The sequence below is a fragment of the Hyperolius riggenbachi genome, chromosome 2 (assembly GCF_040937935.1).
Source record: "Hyperolius riggenbachi isolate aHypRig1 chromosome 2, aHypRig1.pri, whole genome shotgun sequence".
Lineage (NCBI taxonomy): Eukaryota > Metazoa > Chordata > Amphibia > Anura > Hyperoliidae > Hyperolius > Hyperolius riggenbachi.
In genome coordinates, this window is record NC_090647.1 from 458,934,433 (window position 1) to 458,952,932 (window position 18,500).

Below are 18,500 nucleotides of genomic sequence, written 5' to 3' on the forward strand. Positions count from 1 at the left end.
CTACCCCCTTTCAGTATGCCCTGAATGTGATGAATGGCTTTATGTCAAGTTGCTCTTTACCCTATACCACCTGCTTCAACCCATGCACTGCTGAGTGCTTTAGGGGGGGGAATGTTCTGGACTTTCAGACTGCTGACCTCAAAGTAGAGGCCTAAAGCCCCGTCTACACGGGGAGATGTTGGGGAGATGTTGTGGCGATCGGCGGCCTGTTGCGCGTCCCCGCACGTGCCCGCCACGTCCCCGCTCGCGCGCCGCATTCGATTCCCCGCTCGTGCCCGCTCGTCCCCGCCGGCGCCGCTTATCTCCCGCACGATTCCCTGCCATTGTCCCTTAGCGGGGATCGAGCAGGGAATCGGCGGTGCGGAGATCCGTCCTGTCGGATCTTATCAATCGAGCCGCATCAGCGGCTCGATTGATAAGGAGCATCGCGGCCGCATCTACTCGTGTAGATGCGGCTTAACAGTAGTGATGGTCAATGGCCACATGCCTATCAAAAGGCATACCTTTATATCACACAAGTCATGTAAATTTACTATGGGGGCGAGTAGGAGGGATTGTGATTGTATTGTTAGATGCCTTGTAAATGTTGTACAACCACAATATAATTATTATTTATTTATAAAGCATCTACATATACTGCCTAATAGCTCTCCCACCCTTACACCAGCCAAAAGAGGTCTGCCTTCCTCTATCCCTCACTTCCTGTGTACAATACTGAATGAGCAGCCAGCGTACTTTGATCTCTCCCTGCCACCACCATCAAAATGGGGGGGGGGGGGGGGGGGGCACCTCTCTCTATCCCCTGTGTAAAATGCAGAGCAAGAAGCCAGTGAATATTACCACCCGTCCCACCCACTAACATCCAAAGGGGAGCTGCCTCTATCCCCCTTCCTGTACCTCCTGCAGTACTGAGCACCAAGTCTTCCCCACTCACACCAGTCTGCGAGGATTAGCCTTCCTACAGCTCCTGATGTCATGCACTTCAGGTGCCAGAGGTGCGCTACTGCATACAGACCAGTGACAGGGAGAAAGTCAATTGCCTTTTGGTCATATTATCCTTATATTATCCAAAATAGGAATCTTATTTTAATGCTTAGAGAAGCTTGTTACTTTAGTTAACAAAAATAAAATAAAAACCCTGCCACAATCCTGTTGGCACTGCACAGGTCCTGGCAGAAGACAAAGGCACACAAACCACAGAAAAAACATAGGGGGATATGTAGGGACTCAGGTCAGAAAAAAAGAAGGCAGGTTTACATATATCTTTGGTGCACTAACTTTTGGCAATTTTGTATTTTTGGATGTTTAAAACCCCCTTTAACCACTTCACCACTGAGGGGTTTTACCCCTTGAACACCAGAGCAATTTTCACCTTTCAGCGCTCCTTCCATTCATTCGTCTACAACTTTATTATTACTTATCGCAATGAAATGAACTCTATCTTGTTTTTTTTACCACCAATTAAGCTTTCTTTAGGTGGGCCATTATGCCAATAATTATATTATTCTAAAATGTGTTTTGATGGGAAAATAGGAAAAAATGTGGGAAAATTATTATTTTTCAGTTTTCGGCCATTATAGTTTTTAAATAATGCATGCTACTGTAATTAAAACCCATGAAATGTATTTGCCCAGTTGTCCCGATTATAAAACCATTTAAATTATGTCCCTATCACAATGTTTGGCGACAATATTTTATTTGGAAATAAAGGTGCATTTTTTTCTTTTTTGCATCCATCCCTAATTACAAGCCCGCAGTTTATAAAGTAACAGTGCTATACCCTCTTGACATAAATATTTAAAAAGTTCAGTCCCTAAGGTAACTATTTATGTTTTTTTTTTTGTATTTTTTTTTTGTATTTATTTTTTTTTTTTAATTCCCAAAAAAAAAAAATTGGGGAGTGTGAGAGGTAATGAGTTAATTTATTGTGTAAATGTAATGTGTTTGTATATGTAAAATGCTTTAGGGTGTAGTTTTACTATTTGGCCACAAGATGGCCACAGTGTGTTTGTTTACATGCGACCTGTAAGCGTCCGGAAGGACGCTTACAGGAAGCAGTACGAGGCTGAGAAGATCACAATGATCTAATAGAAGCAGCGGCTCATTGCGGGGGCTTAGATCAACGAAAGGGAATGGATTTTCCCGTTCATTGATCTCCGAGCAAGCGGGCGGCGGTGTGCACGAGCAGCGGGAGAGCGGACAGCGGTGGTAGCGCGGAAGGTACGGATTTCTCCGTCCCTGGTTTTTTAGGGGGGAAAAAAAGGGACGGAGAAATTCGTACCGCGGGGGGTTAAGTGGTTAAAGGCCCATTTCCACTGGCCGCATTGTGATGCCAGCCACGGGCGGCTCCGTTCGCAGTGCGATGTGGCGCGGCTCAACACTACTGATATGGGACTCGATGGCTTGCTGCGGGAAACAGCATACCATTCATAATTTTAGCCGCATCGCAAACGGAAATTTGCGTAATTGGAAACTGCTCCATTGACTTACGTGAGATGCAGTTTGCATGTGGTGCAATGATCCACGTGTAGTGGAAACTGGCCCTACACCACAGACCTAGAATTTTTGAGGTATTACCAATTCCAGTTTTCAACACTTTCACTTTTCCCATTATGAAAAAGATTCCTGCTAGGAAAATGCATGAGAGAGCAGAGATGTATAATAAAAGGGATTTTTTGAGGATACACAAGACTTTATCTGAAGTAACTGAATGAGTAATGCAAAGGCAGAGTGAAAGAAAACATAGAACCATGAAGACCATTATTTGCAGCACTTTCTGTCAAAGGATTATATCGCAACACTGTCATCACAGTGAATCTATTCATGTCTTAGGAACAGAAATATCGGCACGTGATATGCAAATGATTATATACTTATGGGTAGTCTACACAGATATCTATGCCACTTATGTATTACAGGCACATATTCAGTACAAAGGTATCACAGGAATCAAATGGCTTAGGTTCTGTGATGGAATGCATAGGCATTAAGATACTGAATCTACACATTATAAAGTATCTGCAAGCACAACTGGCCATCATTCTGCAAAATGACAACTCGCCAGGGCCATTCATAGCTGTCATGCATTTTAAAAAGCACCTTTCAGATTTGTGCCTCATAGATTGCTGCATTTATGAAAGCTGGTAGCCAATGAGCACAGATAGTTACAGCTCATGCCTAGCTCTTTCTAGTGTGCCCAATGAAAGACGATACGGATTTCCTACTAGCTTCAGCAGCTTGTTGACTCCATTTGTTCACCCCCTGCTGCAGGACTGCACTAAGTTACAATTCATGACAATACAAAATAAATAAATAAAAATAGTAAGACTTACGAAATAAACTGCACCGAAACTCCCATGACCGATTTCTCGGAGGTCAGAAAAAAGCTTTTCCGGGTCATCCCTAAAGAAGAGCTCTGCTATCTCCGGGTCCTTCAGGCTTCCAGCTCGACTTGTTGACGGCATCCTGCTTCAGCAGTCTGCCGTCTAACTATCTAGGGTCACACTGCTGCCACTTCTCTTGGTTCATCTGTGTGAATGTGGTCTCTTCGGCATGGGAAACTGAAAGAAAACAGAAAAAAAAGCATAAATCTCTGGGCTGAACAGATAAAACATGAAACTGTACTTTTTTTCTCAGTAAATAGTTTTTGTGTTTTGTAATTCAAAGGCCAATTCAAGGAAAAAAAATTAAAACAATGGTCTGTCCCCAACTCATCATGCTGTCAAAGAAAAGTTACACTAGCCCTTCCTGTCCTCCACTCTGAATAATCCCTGGGAGACAAGAGCCCCACCCTCACACCCCTCCAAAAAACAAGCTGCAGCATTTTATGGTAATGACACAAAGCTCGCTCATTCCTGTAGAAGGAGTGGGGCAAAGTTAGAATCTTGAAAGCTGTGGAGGCTGATCAGTCACATGACTCAGTCTTACTCATATGGATTCTCCAGAGAGGGCAAGTATAACATAACATTCATTGATGGCCAATGAGATACTTATAATTCCTGAGTTATTTCCAATACAGTACAATACAAAAACTTATCTTATGCATGCAATTTTCTGAGAGATTGCAATTTTCTGAGAGATTTACTGTCAGATTTCCAACATGTCCGATTTGATTTACAATCAATTTTTCTAACGATTTTTCATAGAAGAAGTGAAAAGAAAATCCAAACGAAAAATCAAGCGGAAATTTAGATCAGACATGTTGGAAATCTCACAGTAAATCTGTCATAAAATTGCATTGATTGCATCGTGTGTACAGTGAAATGCAGCGAATGTTGGATCTGATTGGCACACATTTAAGCTGCATAAATATGCAAAAATGCACCAACTCCAATCCGGTTTATAGATAAACTTTACCCAAATACAGTAGTATGGGGAAAAAAACATTTCTAAGTGAGAGGTTAAAAAATAGAAGATAAATCAAGAAATGATTGATAATCGTCATGTGATGAATTCATGTTGTTTGATCCACTGTGAACCTGAAGGTCACCATCTTTACCACTGGCAGGCAAAAGGGGAGAGGGGGAGACATATAGCACCAACTGTCTTTATAAACACACCCACTAACAATATGGTGGGCTAAAATAATGTATATTTATATGCATAGGGAAATACTGTTTGCTTGGCAGCTGGAAACAGACATCGTTTCCCACAAGGCACCTAAGTTCAGCAGACAAGTAACTGTCATGGCCCTCACATCACACTGTGCCAAGGGCATTAGAGCCATCTGACAAGAGAAATCCCACAGTACGCACAGAGAAACAAACTACACAGAAAAAAAAACAGTAACACACAGAAACACGCCCACTACACAGAAAAAAACCAGTAACACAGAAACACGCCCACTACACAGAAAAAAACCAGTAACACAGAAACACGCCCACTACACAGAAAAAAACCCACACAAAGTACACACGGAGAAACACAAAAACAGAGAAACACACTACACACACACACAGGGAAACATACACTAAATACACAGAAAAACACACACACTACAAACAGAAACATGCTACACACAAAGTACTCACGGGGGAAACACACAAACTACACACAAAGAGAAACAGTGCACACAAGGAAACACACACCCTACACAGAGAAACACTCACTACACACAGATACGCACTACACACAGTACACACAAAAAACAAACAGAAATATAAACGACACACATTGCACAGTAGGCTTTTCTCAAACATATGAAAAGCTTACCCAGCACATGGAGGAGGCGGAGACAGCTAGAATTGCTGTGAATATTAATGAGTAATGAGGTGGAACACACATGCTTGATGCTCTCCTATTGCATGTCAGCAGCAGAGTGTGTCATCTGCTGTACCCCTTTACAGCACTGCTGCCACTAGTGGATTCTGCCTGAATTACATGATTCATGTTTGCAGCATTGTCGAGATGTTCTGGTAGGAGAGGAGCGAGAAGGAGAGCTAAGACAGCTGGGCGCTCACCAAAATTAGCTGGACAGAGCGCCTGGCTCATGGGGCTTGGGGAGAACACTGAGGATATCGGCTACAGGAGTGGGATGAAATTAAATCCTAGGTTAACGTTCCTCTTAATGAATCGTAATGAAAACATACAATATGAAATATACATGAACAAAGTGTACCATTTCACAGATAACATTCATAATAAAGTACTTCCCTGTTGTAAGAACAAAGCCTAATACTTGGTTTCACTAGTGTGCCATCCAGCTAAACTATTAAGCATCTTAGCATTTACACAAAATTGTAATATGGATTCTGGTACATTACAAAAACATTTTCATTATATTCGAGTTGTAATCGGTTCAGACGAGCGTAAACCCGTTACTTTTGCTGACTCTAGAAACAAGTCTCACAAGTTTATATTTGACAGATATCTCTGCAGATATGTAATGAATCATCCAAGGAAGTTGAGCAAGTGGAACACAAAAATGTTGTCCATAACCCACATAATCAGTGTGTAAACAATAAGTAATATAGATGAAGATTCCACTGATTCCCCCTACAGATCTTGAAGAAGAAGAATTTGCTTGCGTTCGGAATCAGCATGGCTAGATCTCTGTGTTCAGATGCTTCAGAAGCTAAATTTAAGTTCCACTGAACAAATGATCTTTGTTGGTGTCCATTTCCATTAGCTTTCCATCCATTTTCATTAAAACTGACAAAAATGCATTGATATGTAGATATCGGATGAAAAGGGACAGCTTTATAAACACCCAAACACAGAAACCTAAATGGCAGTAACAGGTTTCTTGAGTTTAGTTTGGTCAAACTGAATTTGACAAAGACCCAGTTTGAACACCAACATTACTGCCAACTGCCGAGGTCCAGAAAGTTGTTCTAAGTGACCTGTCTGCACTCTTCATATACATTTTTTTAGCAGAACTTTTTGGACAAATCAGTGAGCACCTCACAGTTTCCCTCTGCCTTCCAATTCCCCTTTACTGTGCTGCCAAATTACTGAATCCTAGAATTTGAAAAAACAGTCACACTTCTATGACTTCTTCTACCTGATCAGCACTTCAAAATGCGCTTTTCACATAAAAAAGAGACTTTAGATGCAAGGATGACGTTTAAAGAGAACCAGAGACAAAGCATCCTCATGAATTTTATTACATTTATCCGTGGGAACATGACAGTAAACACCTACCCTGCTTTTAGTTTCATACTTATCTGCTTAGTCTACTATCAGCTGTGATAATTATATGCCATGTGTACCACAAGCAATTCCGGGCACACCACTTGGTGTGCTTGGCGATAATAAAGATGATTCTGAGTCTGATAAGAATCCCCGACTGGCTCAGTCTAGAGGCCCATACACACGTCTGATTTTTCCGGACGGGTCGTTTGAACGTCCCGTCGATCAGTCGTCCGCACGCCAAATCGGGCGTGTGTACAGACTGTCGTTCGGGTAATAAGACTGGTCTTGAGCGATCCGCCCGGCGGATCGCTCAGAATCAGTCTTATCACTCAAACGACAGTCTGTACACACGCCCGATTTAGCGTGCGGACGGCTGAACGACGGGACGTTCAAACGACCCGTCCGGAAAAATCCGACGTGTGTATGGGCCTTAAGTTTGATCTGGAATCATTAGAGCTGAGTCACTCTTCTGTGGAGTCTTTTCAAGCCCAAGCCTGCCACCTCCTGGCTCAGATTTCCTGCTTTGCATACTGAGAGCTGTGATGACATGGGAGGGGCTGCTGCTGCTGAGAGAGAATCTCTGAAACAGACACGTGTGGCAATATGATCTGTGTGCTCTGTGTGCAGAGTGTCTGCATAGATACTGATGACTGCAGTTTCATTCCTATGAGAGAATTCCTACAGGCAGCTGCACATCATACCAAAATGAAAGCACACAGATGAAAGGCTGCAGCAGCCTTTCTCATATAGCCTAGATAGCAGCCTAGTCTCATATAGCCTAGACATCACATCCAGAACAACTCATAACCCGGAAGCAGAAGGGATTTGAGCCGACGGCCATATTTGATTTTTCCTGGAGCAATAATGGATAAAAAACACACACAAAAAAAAGCACACCAGAGCGGCGAAATTATCAGGTAGAGTATTTATTCTTTACAAGCTATCGACTGATAAGTTTATTTTGTGTGAAACTTTAATCTCTGGTTCCGTTTATAAAGAGAACATGTAGTGAAAAGAACATGGTAGAGGCCAGCTTCATTCCCTTGTATGCAATGCCAGTTGTCTGGTTGTCATGCTAAGATTTTAGGCTTTAGCTGTTTGAGAGTCACACATCTGTAACAAGTATGCAGCCGATGGGAGTCAAGGCATCGGATCTGCATGCTCATTCTGGGCCAGTGACTTGGGTATTAACCTCCTTAGCGGTAACCCCGTGTGTGACACGGGGTAAGCCGCCGGAGGGTGCCGCTCAGGCCCTGCTGGGCCGATTTAAATAATTTTTTTTTTTGCTGGACGCAGCTAGCACTTTGCTAGCTGCGCCAGCACCCCGATCGCCGCCGCCGCCGCCCCCCCCCCCCCCAGACCCCTGCGCTGCCTGGCCAATCAGTGCCAGGCAGCGCCAAGGGGTGGATCGGGTCTCCCAATGACGTCCCGATGTCGCTGAAGTCATCCCGCCCCGTCGCCATGGCGATGGAGGAAGCCCTCCAGGAAATCCAATTCTTTGAACAGGATTTCCTGATCGGAGATCGCTGAAGGCGATAGAAGCGGGCGGGGGGATGCCGCTGAGCAGCGGCTATCATGTAGCGAGCCCTGGGCTCGCTACATGATTTTTAAAAAAAAATGATTTAAAAAAAAAAAAAAATGTTTTTAAAAACTGCTGCGCTGCCCCCTGGTGGTATTTTTCATACCGCCAAGGGCGGTATTTTTCATACCGCCAAGGGGGTTAAGAGGCAAATCATGAGCACAGAAGTCAGACAACTTGCATAGCTTATTAGAAAAAATAGCAGCCTACACATTACTCTCACTGTAGTATGCCTTTAATGATGCCCTTTAAAATGACCATAACATGCATGCAAATATTGGTGCTACAGAGTGCTTGACTGGGACTGCCCCCTTCACTAACCACTATCTGCAGACCTTCTGCCTGATGTCAGCACCCCTCCTAGTCCCTGAGCCAATAGAGGACATTGTCTGCACCATGAAGCATTCAGGCTGGCTCCTGTTGGTGTCTAATCTGTAGCTACCAGCAGTGACAAATGTGTAGAACACCGCATTTTAAGACATTTTAGAATGTCAAGGATTTGTATTTCAGCTTTCTCTCACATAGAGGTTTTTAATCCTTTATATAAAGCATAGTTACATTTTAGAAGCAATCATAAAATAGGCTAAGGCAATATTAAAAAAGGGAAATCATTTAAAAAGGAAGAAAACAAAAATATGAACCAACTGAATGTTCCTGAAAGAATTTTATTAGGATGAACAGTCCTGGTGATGTCATGCTATAGCAGCTTACAAAAGAACACTGTTCAAAAGCAAATGTGAAAGCCCCAAAAAGCATCACACCCTACATCTGTGGATCAGCAATTGTTTGTGTGTAAAGGATCAACCCACACCGAGCCACATTCATGCTATTAATATATAATACACAGTGGGTTGCAAAAGTATTCGGCCCCGTGAAGTTTTCCACATTTTGTCATATTACTGCCACAAACAATTTAATTTTATTTTATTGGAATTCCACATGAAAGACCAACACAAAGTGGTGTACACATGAGAAGTGGAACGAAAATCATACAGGATTCCAAACATTTTTTACAAATAAATAACTGCAAAGTGGTGTGTGCATAATTATTCGGCCCCCTTTGATCTGAGTGCAGTCAGTTGCCCATAGACATTGCCTGATGAGTGCTAATGACTAAATAGAGTGCACCTGTGTGTAAGCTAATGTCAGTACAAATACAGCTGCTCTGTGAGGGCCTCAGAGGTTGTCTAAGAGAATATTGGGAGCAACAACACGTGAAGTCCAAAGAACACACCAGACAGGTCAGGGATCAAGTTATTGAGAAATTTAAAGCAGGCTTAGGCTACAAAAAGATTTCCAAAGCCTTAAACATCCTACGGAGCACTGTTCAAGCGATCATTCAGAAATGGAAGGAGTATGGCACAACTGTACACCTACCAAGACAAGGCCATCCTCCTAAACTCACAGGCCGAACAAGGAGAGCGCTGATCAGAAATGCAGTCAAGAGGCCCATGGTGACTCTGGACAAGCTGCAGAGATCTACAACTCAGGTGGGAGACTCTGTCCATAGGACAACTATTAGTCATGCACTGTACAAAAAGTTGGCCTTTATGGAAGAGTGGCAAGAAGAAAGGCATGGTTAACAGAAAGCATAAGAAGTCCCGTTTGCCACAAGCCATGTGGGGGACACAGCAACCATGTGGAAGAAGGTGCTCTGGTCAGATGAGACCAAAATGGAACTTTTTAGCAGGGACAGGGAAGCTGGTCAGAGTTGATGGGAAGATGGATGGAGCCAAATACAGGGCAAACTTGGAAGAAAACCTCTTGGAGACTGCAAAGGACTTGAGACTGGGGCGGAGGTTCACCTTCCAGCAGGACAATGACCCTAAACATAAAGCCAGGGCAACAATGGAATGATTTAAAACAAAACATATCCATGTGTTAGAATGGCCCAGTCAAAGTCCAGATCTAAACCCAATCGAGAATCTGTGGCAAGATCTGAAAACTGCTGTTCACAAACGCTGTCCATCTAATCTGACTGAGCTGGAGCTATTTTGCAAAGAAGAATGGGCAAGGATTTCAGTCTCTAGAAGTGCAAATCTGGTAGAGACATACCCTAAAAGACTGGCAGCTGTAATTGCAGCAAAAGGAGGTTCTACAAAGTATTGACTCAGAGGGCTGAATAATTACGCACACCCCACTTTGCAGTTATTTGTAAAAAATGTTTGGAATGATGTATGATTTTCGATCCACTTCTCACATGTACACCACTTTGTATTGGTCTTTCACATGGAATTCCAATAAAATTGATGCAGGTTTGTGGCAGTAATGTGACAAAATGTGGAAAACTTCAAGGGGGCTGAATACTTTTGCAACCCACTGTACGTCCGTTCTCATAGGCTTTCATTGGACACATTTTACCGTCTAGTCCAGGAAAATGTGCCAAGTTGGGACTCTGCATTCAGTCTCCTGTTCCGTGGCACACTTGTCACAAGTGGAAGCGGATCCTATTTAACATAGGATCAGCTTCCTGCATTTAAGTAAAGCATAAACGCACTGAACGGTTAAGTTTTTGTAAACAAGTGTGAATCCCCCCTTAAGCAGAACAGAGCTAGCAGTGACCGTGAGGTAAATCAAGCAAAAGTGTTCAGTATTTTTCTCCAGCTCTCACTAGCCGATAACTCACACTCCCCATGCGTTAACATTGACAGACAGCCAATAAGGAGAACTAGGCAGCCAATAGGGAGATCCGCACAGCCCTGCTGCTCACCTCGATTTGGTCCGATAATCTGGAAGGCGGGACTTCACTCTGGCAGAGCAGGGGAAGGTGATATTTTTATGAGACTTTTCTGCATCCCTTCAGATGTGAAAATCTTTATGCTCTTATACAGAACAGCTCCTCCTGGGATGTCAAGGATGCACTGGACAGAAAACACCCGACTCATACATACACCTTCCTGCCTGACTGCTGCCCTGCTCCACAGCTGGTAAGTGACACTGACCAAGCAGGGCTTAGTGATTTGAAGCATGTTTGTTCGGCAAATTAAACGTCTACCTTATGCAGAAAATCTTTAGTTAATTTGGGGGGGGAAAGTATAAAATACCGGATGCAGTTTATAAGCAACCTGGCAGTTCAACCAGAAACCTGCCTCCCCCCAAAATCACAGGCCACAATTAACCTCTATTGGCCAATAGAGTCAGTGCACAAATCAAATCATGTTATCCACCTCCCCCTCTTCGACTACAGCAGCAAGAATGGGCAGCAGCACTAGCCATGCTCTCCGTCAGGAGATACTGTAGGAGGCGACGAAGGAGATACTGCAATAAAGCAGCACCCAACCTCCTGAACTGAGCAGGCCAATGAGTTCCTAATCATTCCAGGTTGGTGAAAATTGTCTGCCAAATTTCTATATACATGCAGCTTAAAAATTGGCCAATCAAATGCAGTGGCAGCAGCTCAATTTTAACATCTTTGGTGGTAAATTACAGGGTGCTGTGTGTATTCCTTTTTGTGTGCAAAGGGTTACTACTGGTGTATACAGGCATTTACTGTATTTTTGCTACAACCTTTAGCCCCTCCCCTTAAAGTGAACATGAGGTGAGTGGAGGCTGCCACGGTTATATCCTTTAAACCCCTTTGGACCAAAGACGTTAGTTACGTCCTGTGCTGCTGAATGGATGTAACTAATGTCCCTTGGTCCCGCTGCTTGCAGCCAAATGGCGAGATTCAGCTGTCATATGACAGCTGACGTCTCCCCTCACTGATCAGGAGCTATGGCGTCTGGTTGGACTTGGACGGATGTCTTTTTTCAACCAAACTATGCAACACCCCGGTCCTGAAGTGGTTTGGCAATACCAGTTGCCTGGCTATCCTGCTGATCTCCTGCCTCTAATACTTTTAGCTATAGACACTGAACAAGCATGCAGCAGATCAGGTTTTTCTGACATTACGGTCTGACAAGGTTAGCTGCATGCTTGTTTCTGGTGTAATTCAGACGCTACTGCAGCCAAAAGATTAGCAGGGCTGCCAGGCAACTAGTATTGTTTAACCACTTGACCACTGAGGGTTTTTATGCCTTTAGGACCAGAGCAATTTTTCACCTGTCAGCGCTCCTCCCATTCTTTCGCCAATAACTTTCTTTGGGAGGTACATAATGCTAAGAATTATTTTATTCTAAACACATTTAGAATAATTGGAATAAGCCATTATAGCGTTAAAATAAAATGTTCTACTGTGAATAAAACCCACACATTTTATTTGCCCATTTGTAGTACAATGTATGGCACCAATATTATAGATAGATAGATAGATAGGACTATGGGGGAGTGTGGGGGAAATGGTTCATTTTAGATGTAAATGTAGGTATTTTTATGAAATAAAATGTTTTTGATGTAGTTTTACTATTTGGCCACAAGATGTCCTCAGTCAGGATGTGAATCTCAAGTAATGCATGCACAGTAACAACAGTAAGATACAATGAATGCAGGTGTCCCATAGATGCCGGCGTTCATTGAATCGGGGACTTAGATTAATGAATGGGAAGTGCGTTCCCATTCATTCATGTCCCCGCTAGCGGGCGGTAACGGTAGTGCGCACAACTGCACCTGGTGCATTAAGTAGTTAAAAGAAAATAAATATGGCAACTCATTTCACCTACAAGAGGAGCACAGCTACATTTGTTCACGACCATAGGGTCGGTTTTACATCTATTTTTTTGTGCTGCGGTGGGGAAGCAAGGATCCCACCGCACACAAAAAATAAACATTTTACCCTGCAGTAAAGTGCGCCAACAAGGTCATTTGAATAGCTCCGCCCCTGCTCAGTGACGCACTCCCTGCTGGGCAGGAAGTACGTCTCCGGGACTCCCATCAGATCGTGCAATGCGAGATGCGATGCACCATGCCTTGTGTTTATACTACCTGTGTCACCCATAGACTTACATTACCCCAATCACCATGCATTATGCGCGGTGCTTGTGGTAAAGTGCTGTTGCCCTTATGTCAGATCGGATACTTCCAGTGTACCACAAGGGACCGCAATAAGTGTTACAAAGTCTCCATAGACTTCCGTTGCTTTTGCGGCCCCTCGTGACAAAATAGGGTAACGCAGCACAGGTTTATCCTTTAAGTGTAAAAGGGGCCTAAACACACAACATAGGAAGAACCCCCCTTAGAAGACCTGGTAAGTAGCTAATCTAAAGACTAAGAATGCAAGAAATTATTTCATAAGTAAAGGTTGTACGTTATGCAAAAATAAGCACATTAGCGTTTTCCAACGGAACCGGCCGTACGGTTCCGTGGTCCGTTCCGCTGAGCGGATGAAAAAAGGCTGCAGGACCCAATTTTCCAGATCGCTTTGCTCAGCGGAACTGACATGGAAGGTTTTGCAGCTACATAGTAACAAATAGAAAACTGACAGTTTACAGCACAATGGCTGTAAAAACGGACAGTTTTTCCTGATCCTGATAGCCGGATCCTTACAGCCGGCTCCGCAGAAAAAATGCTAATGTGAACCGGGCCTTAGTATCCTACTGGCCCAGTTAGGTGCTCCTCTAAGAACTAATGCACACTGACGGCGGTTTTGCAGCAATTCTTCCACACTTGCGATTCATGGTGGTAAAACGTTCTACTGTGGATAAAACCCACACATTTTATCTACATCCTACTTTGCAAATTAACTACCTTTTTTTTGGTCAGCATCAACCATTTGACAAGCAGGACTGGAATAATGGAATTCTATAATATTGCTAGATGCTACAACAATTCCTCCTTTTCACCAGCAAATTCTTCGAGGTTTCAGTATTCATCACATAGCGAAGCAATTATAACTGCAGCCAAATAAGCCAAAAGAAAAATGTACAACATGCTTAAAGTGCATCCGGATGTCTCTAATGTACTCTAAATTAAGCAGGTTCCATATGGATATAAAAACAAAAAACAGTACTATTTTTACCACGTTCCAAACAATTAGATACCTTAATGGTACAGAACACTGAAAGTCCTGAGGAGATTTTTCACCTGCTAACTGGAGCTTTTCTTAGCAAACTATTGTGTAACCCAGCAGGGTTCAAAGTAAGGTTATGATCTGACTCACACTTTCTTAATGACAAAACTACATTTCAATTAAAATTATTTTTCAAGAACACAGTTCCTGCCATGTATTTTTTTTGAGAATTATTGTTCACTACACATCTGGCATGTGTTTTGCATAGTGCCTAAAAGTCAAAGTTTAGGCTTATATTTGTCCAGTGCACATTGTGTGGAATGCATCAAAGATGCACCTAAACAAATTTTGCTCTATTACATTTATTACCTGGCTGACTTTCTGTGGTCTGGTGCTGCTTGGGTGAAACTGCACAGCAGTTTGTGTTCCGTCCTATCTCCTCCCCCAATCCCAACATCACCCACTTGAGGTAGTAAAGATGACGCTTTTATATTGTACAGCATACACGGAATATATTGGCACTTTGTAAATCAATAATAATTTTAACAATGAGCTGACACTGCTCACATCTGCTGTGCTGCTGCTCAGAGACGCTGTTACCAGCACTGTAGCTAAGAATACTCCTTGTCTCCTCTGTTGAGCGTGGAATTATCTATTAATGCCACATACTCTTCAGTGGGTTTATAAAAATTGATCATTCGCCTATAACTTTATTACTACTTACCACAAAACAATATGTATTTTTTTTTTTTTTTGCCACCAACTAGGCTTTCTCTGGGGGGTACTTTTCGCTAAGAATTATTTTATTCTAAAACCGTGTTTTAACAGGAAAAAAAAAAATGAAAAATTCATTATTTCTCAGTTTTCTGCTGTTATAGTTTTAAAATAAAAAATGCTACCGTAATTAAAACCCACACATTTTATTTGCCCATTTGTCCCAGTTATTGCAACGTTTAAAATTTTACCCTAGTACAATGTATGGCGACAATATTTTATATTTTATTTGGGAATAAAGGTGCAGTTTTGCATCCATCACTGATTACAAGTTCATAATTTGCCAGAGCAACAGTAATATACCCTTTTGACATACATATTATAAAAAAAGTTAACCGCGTAAGGTAAGCATTTATGTATTTTTTTTACCAACTTTTTGGGGGGGTGGGGGTGTGTGTGCAGGGAATGGACCTTTTGGGGAGTGTGGGAGGTAAGGGGTTAATTTTAAGTGTAAAATAAAAAAAAGGAAATTGTAATTTTACTCTTTGGCCACAAGATGTCCTTGCGCATAACTTCCCTGTGCGTAGTAGGACTACGCAATCAGGAAGATATGCGCGGACATGTAAGGATCGGCTTTTGTGAATGACGGCACAGTCTCAAAGGCCACAGTCTTTTACACGGGGACTTAGATCAATATCTCCCAGCTAACGATGGGTGGCGGTAACGAGTGGGGAGGGTAGAACGAGACATAGTAGTTACTTGTCCCTGGGGAGGGGAAGTGGTTAAAAAATCTCTAGGAATAAACTGGAGAATTACAGAGCAACTGAAGCAAGAGGGATATGGAGGCTGCCATATTTATTTCCTTTTAAACAATACCGGTTGCCTGGCTGTCCTGCTGATCCTCTGCCTCTAATACTTTTAGCCATGAACCCTGAACAAGCATGCAACAGATCAGATGTTTCTGACATTGTCAGATCTGAAAGATTAGCTTCATGCTTGTTTCTGGCATTATTCAGACACTACTGCATCCTAATAGATCAGCAGGACTGCCAGGCAACTGCTATTGTATAAAAGGAAATAAATATAGCAGCCTCCATATATTTCTCACTTGAGTTGTGCTTTAACCACTGGTTGGACCAAGTTGGAACCTGTGAGCATGGAAATCTTTGCACCACTGTGAAAGCACAGCCTAAATGTGGCACACTCAATACAATACAAACATTCAACTTTACAGTAATTTGGTTGTACAGGTTTTTTTATTTTTTTTTATTTTTAATTTGAGCAAGAAACCTAAAATGTTTTGATACAAGTTGATCAGGAGTAGCTGATATTTCTTTTTTTATACTCAATTTTAAAGTGCAGTGTTCTATCCAGGCTCTTTTAGCCGGGTGCTCCATCCGGCTAGTTTTGGTGAGCACCCGGCTGTCATTGGCTCACCTCCTCCTATGCTATAAGCAGTGTTGTGCATAGAAACACCGGCCCTGCATTCTCTCTTCTTGCCCCACCCGGCTACTTTTCCATACCACCCGGCTACAATTTCATGCCACCCGGAAAAAAAAAATTTCTGGGGAGAACACTGATAGCAGTATTGTCACCAAAAAAAAAAATCAAATTTCAACAGCAACTGGTCTGCGTGTATTAAATGATAACGATGATAATCCTGCATTCAAAACTTGCAAAAAACTTTTTCTGCTGTTATGGTTTGGAGTTATCACATACTTTAGGAGCACTGGCTCAAGTGCCAAACAGTTGAATGCTGGGAGTTCTTTTTATCTAGAATATATTCCTCCTCTTCCATTTATTTCCCTGCCTAGCTGCTTATCAAAAACACCCTCGGATCACTTGTGTTCACAAGCAAGGCTGAGGAGACTCAGTGATTGGATGTGTAAATAAAAATAAAAAATAAAAAAGACAGTGCAGTTGTCTGTATACACCTCAGTGGGAGTGTCTGAAGACTCTGGGAGGAGGGCAGCTAATGAATACACAATGCGCAAGAGAAGGGAGGGGGAAAACAAGAGTCAGGGAGGATATGATGTCAGCATTAGCTTGGCAATATGGTCACTGCCTAGAATAGGATTTTCTGCTTTTCCTTTATAAAATTCCCAGGAATCATTACATGGCTAGCACAATACATCTGTTGTGTAAGTAGAAGTAGTATTTATCTACTTATGTGTTTTTTTATTTCTAGGTTAGCATGGGTGTCGCTTGTTCTTTAATGAAAATTGAATTAATTGATTTTTAGACCCAAGTAAACTGGTTGGGTTGTAGTTGCAAGACACCAGATGTGGTGGCCACACAGGATACAATTTTTTTTTAAATATCTTTTCAATTCAAGAATTGCAATCAATTTTTCTGCCCGATTGTAACATTTCAAAAGTCTGACCAATGTACAACCCACACGTTTCAATTTTTTCCCCAATTATAAAAAAAATGACTGAAAACTGAGAAAATTGCTGGGATATATAGATAGAGATTTCTTACTCGAATAAAAAAAAAAAAAAAAAAAAACTTTAGACTTTTCAGTAAAGCCAATTTTTATTGAATGGTCGTAAAATCGGATTTGAATGGATCGTGTGTGGTCACTATTATGTAGAGTGCTCTTTTAGATCTAGGTTACCATGTAATTTGGGGTCGTCACATTTGACTAGCTTGTTTTTATTTACTCTAACTTCATCAGTATCAACAAAGTATTTGCTTAAAGCGGGATTTTCAACAACATAAAAATCAAATTTCAACAGCAACTGGTCTAGGGCTGCTTCCACACAGGGACGTTACAGGCGCTCGTAACACTCCCCAACTCACAGCAATACAAAGTCAATGGGGCTGTTCACACTGCCCACGTTGCGTTACATGTAACGCTGCACGTTCTTCAGAACGTGCAGCATACTATAGCGTTCCAGCGGCTTAAGCCGCGTTAGACTGTTTGCACATGCTCAGTGTTGGGGCGGAGAGGAGGCGGGGAGAGGCCACTACGTAGCCACGCACATGGCTACTCAATATGCACTGCACTGGTGGCCGCTGATTGGCCGGCGGTACCACGTGATGCGCAGTGTTTCACTCCGCATCACGTGGTCCCGCCGGCCAATCAGCGCCACTCTCACTGCCCTAATGCGGAAAGAGCCGCTTAACGCAGCTCACTCAACGTCCTCTACCAACACCGACAGGCGTTGCGTTAGGTGACGTTATGCGACCATAACGTCCACTATAACGCAACGTCCCGGTGTGTAACTAGCCTAAGTGTATTAAGTTATAAAGATGCTAATCCTGCATTCAAAACTTTTCATGCTGTTATGATTTGGAGTTATCACATACTTAAAGACAATCTGTACTTTAAAATTCTTACAATAAAAAGCATACCATTCTATTCATTATGTTCTCCTGGGCCCCTCTGTGCTGTTTCTGCCACTCCCAGCTGCAATCCTGGCTTGTAATTGCCAGTTTTAGGCAGTGTTTACAAACAAAAGACATGGCATGTGATAGGCTGAGAGGAGCTCAGTCTGTGACTCATACAGAGCCTGCAGGGGGCGTGGAGAGGGTGTGTATAGCTTCTGCCTATAACGAGCAGAGCAGCACATTCCTGCCAGAGTCTGACAAAGCCGTCAGAGGAGGGCAGAAACGTCATCAGGATTTAGCCTAAACTGTGGGCAAAAGACATAGTTCCCACCAGGAACAGAATTCTCTTTATTTAAT

General features: G+C 42.5%; 1 protein-coding gene across 1 annotated transcript in view; it reads right to left on the reverse strand.

Moving 5' to 3' along the window:
• Nucleotides 1–18,500, reverse strand: part of TAOK1 (TAO kinase 1) — a 139,058-nt gene that overhangs the window by 64,034 nt on the left and 56,524 nt on the right. Inside the window, exon 3 of the mRNA XM_068270103.1 lies at nt 3,333–3,560. Coding sequence (XP_068126204.1) covers nt 3,333–3,464 — 132 coding nt within the window. The 5' untranslated portion in view covers nt 3,465–3,560. The remainder of the gene's footprint in view (nt 1–3,332; nt 3,561–18,500) is intronic.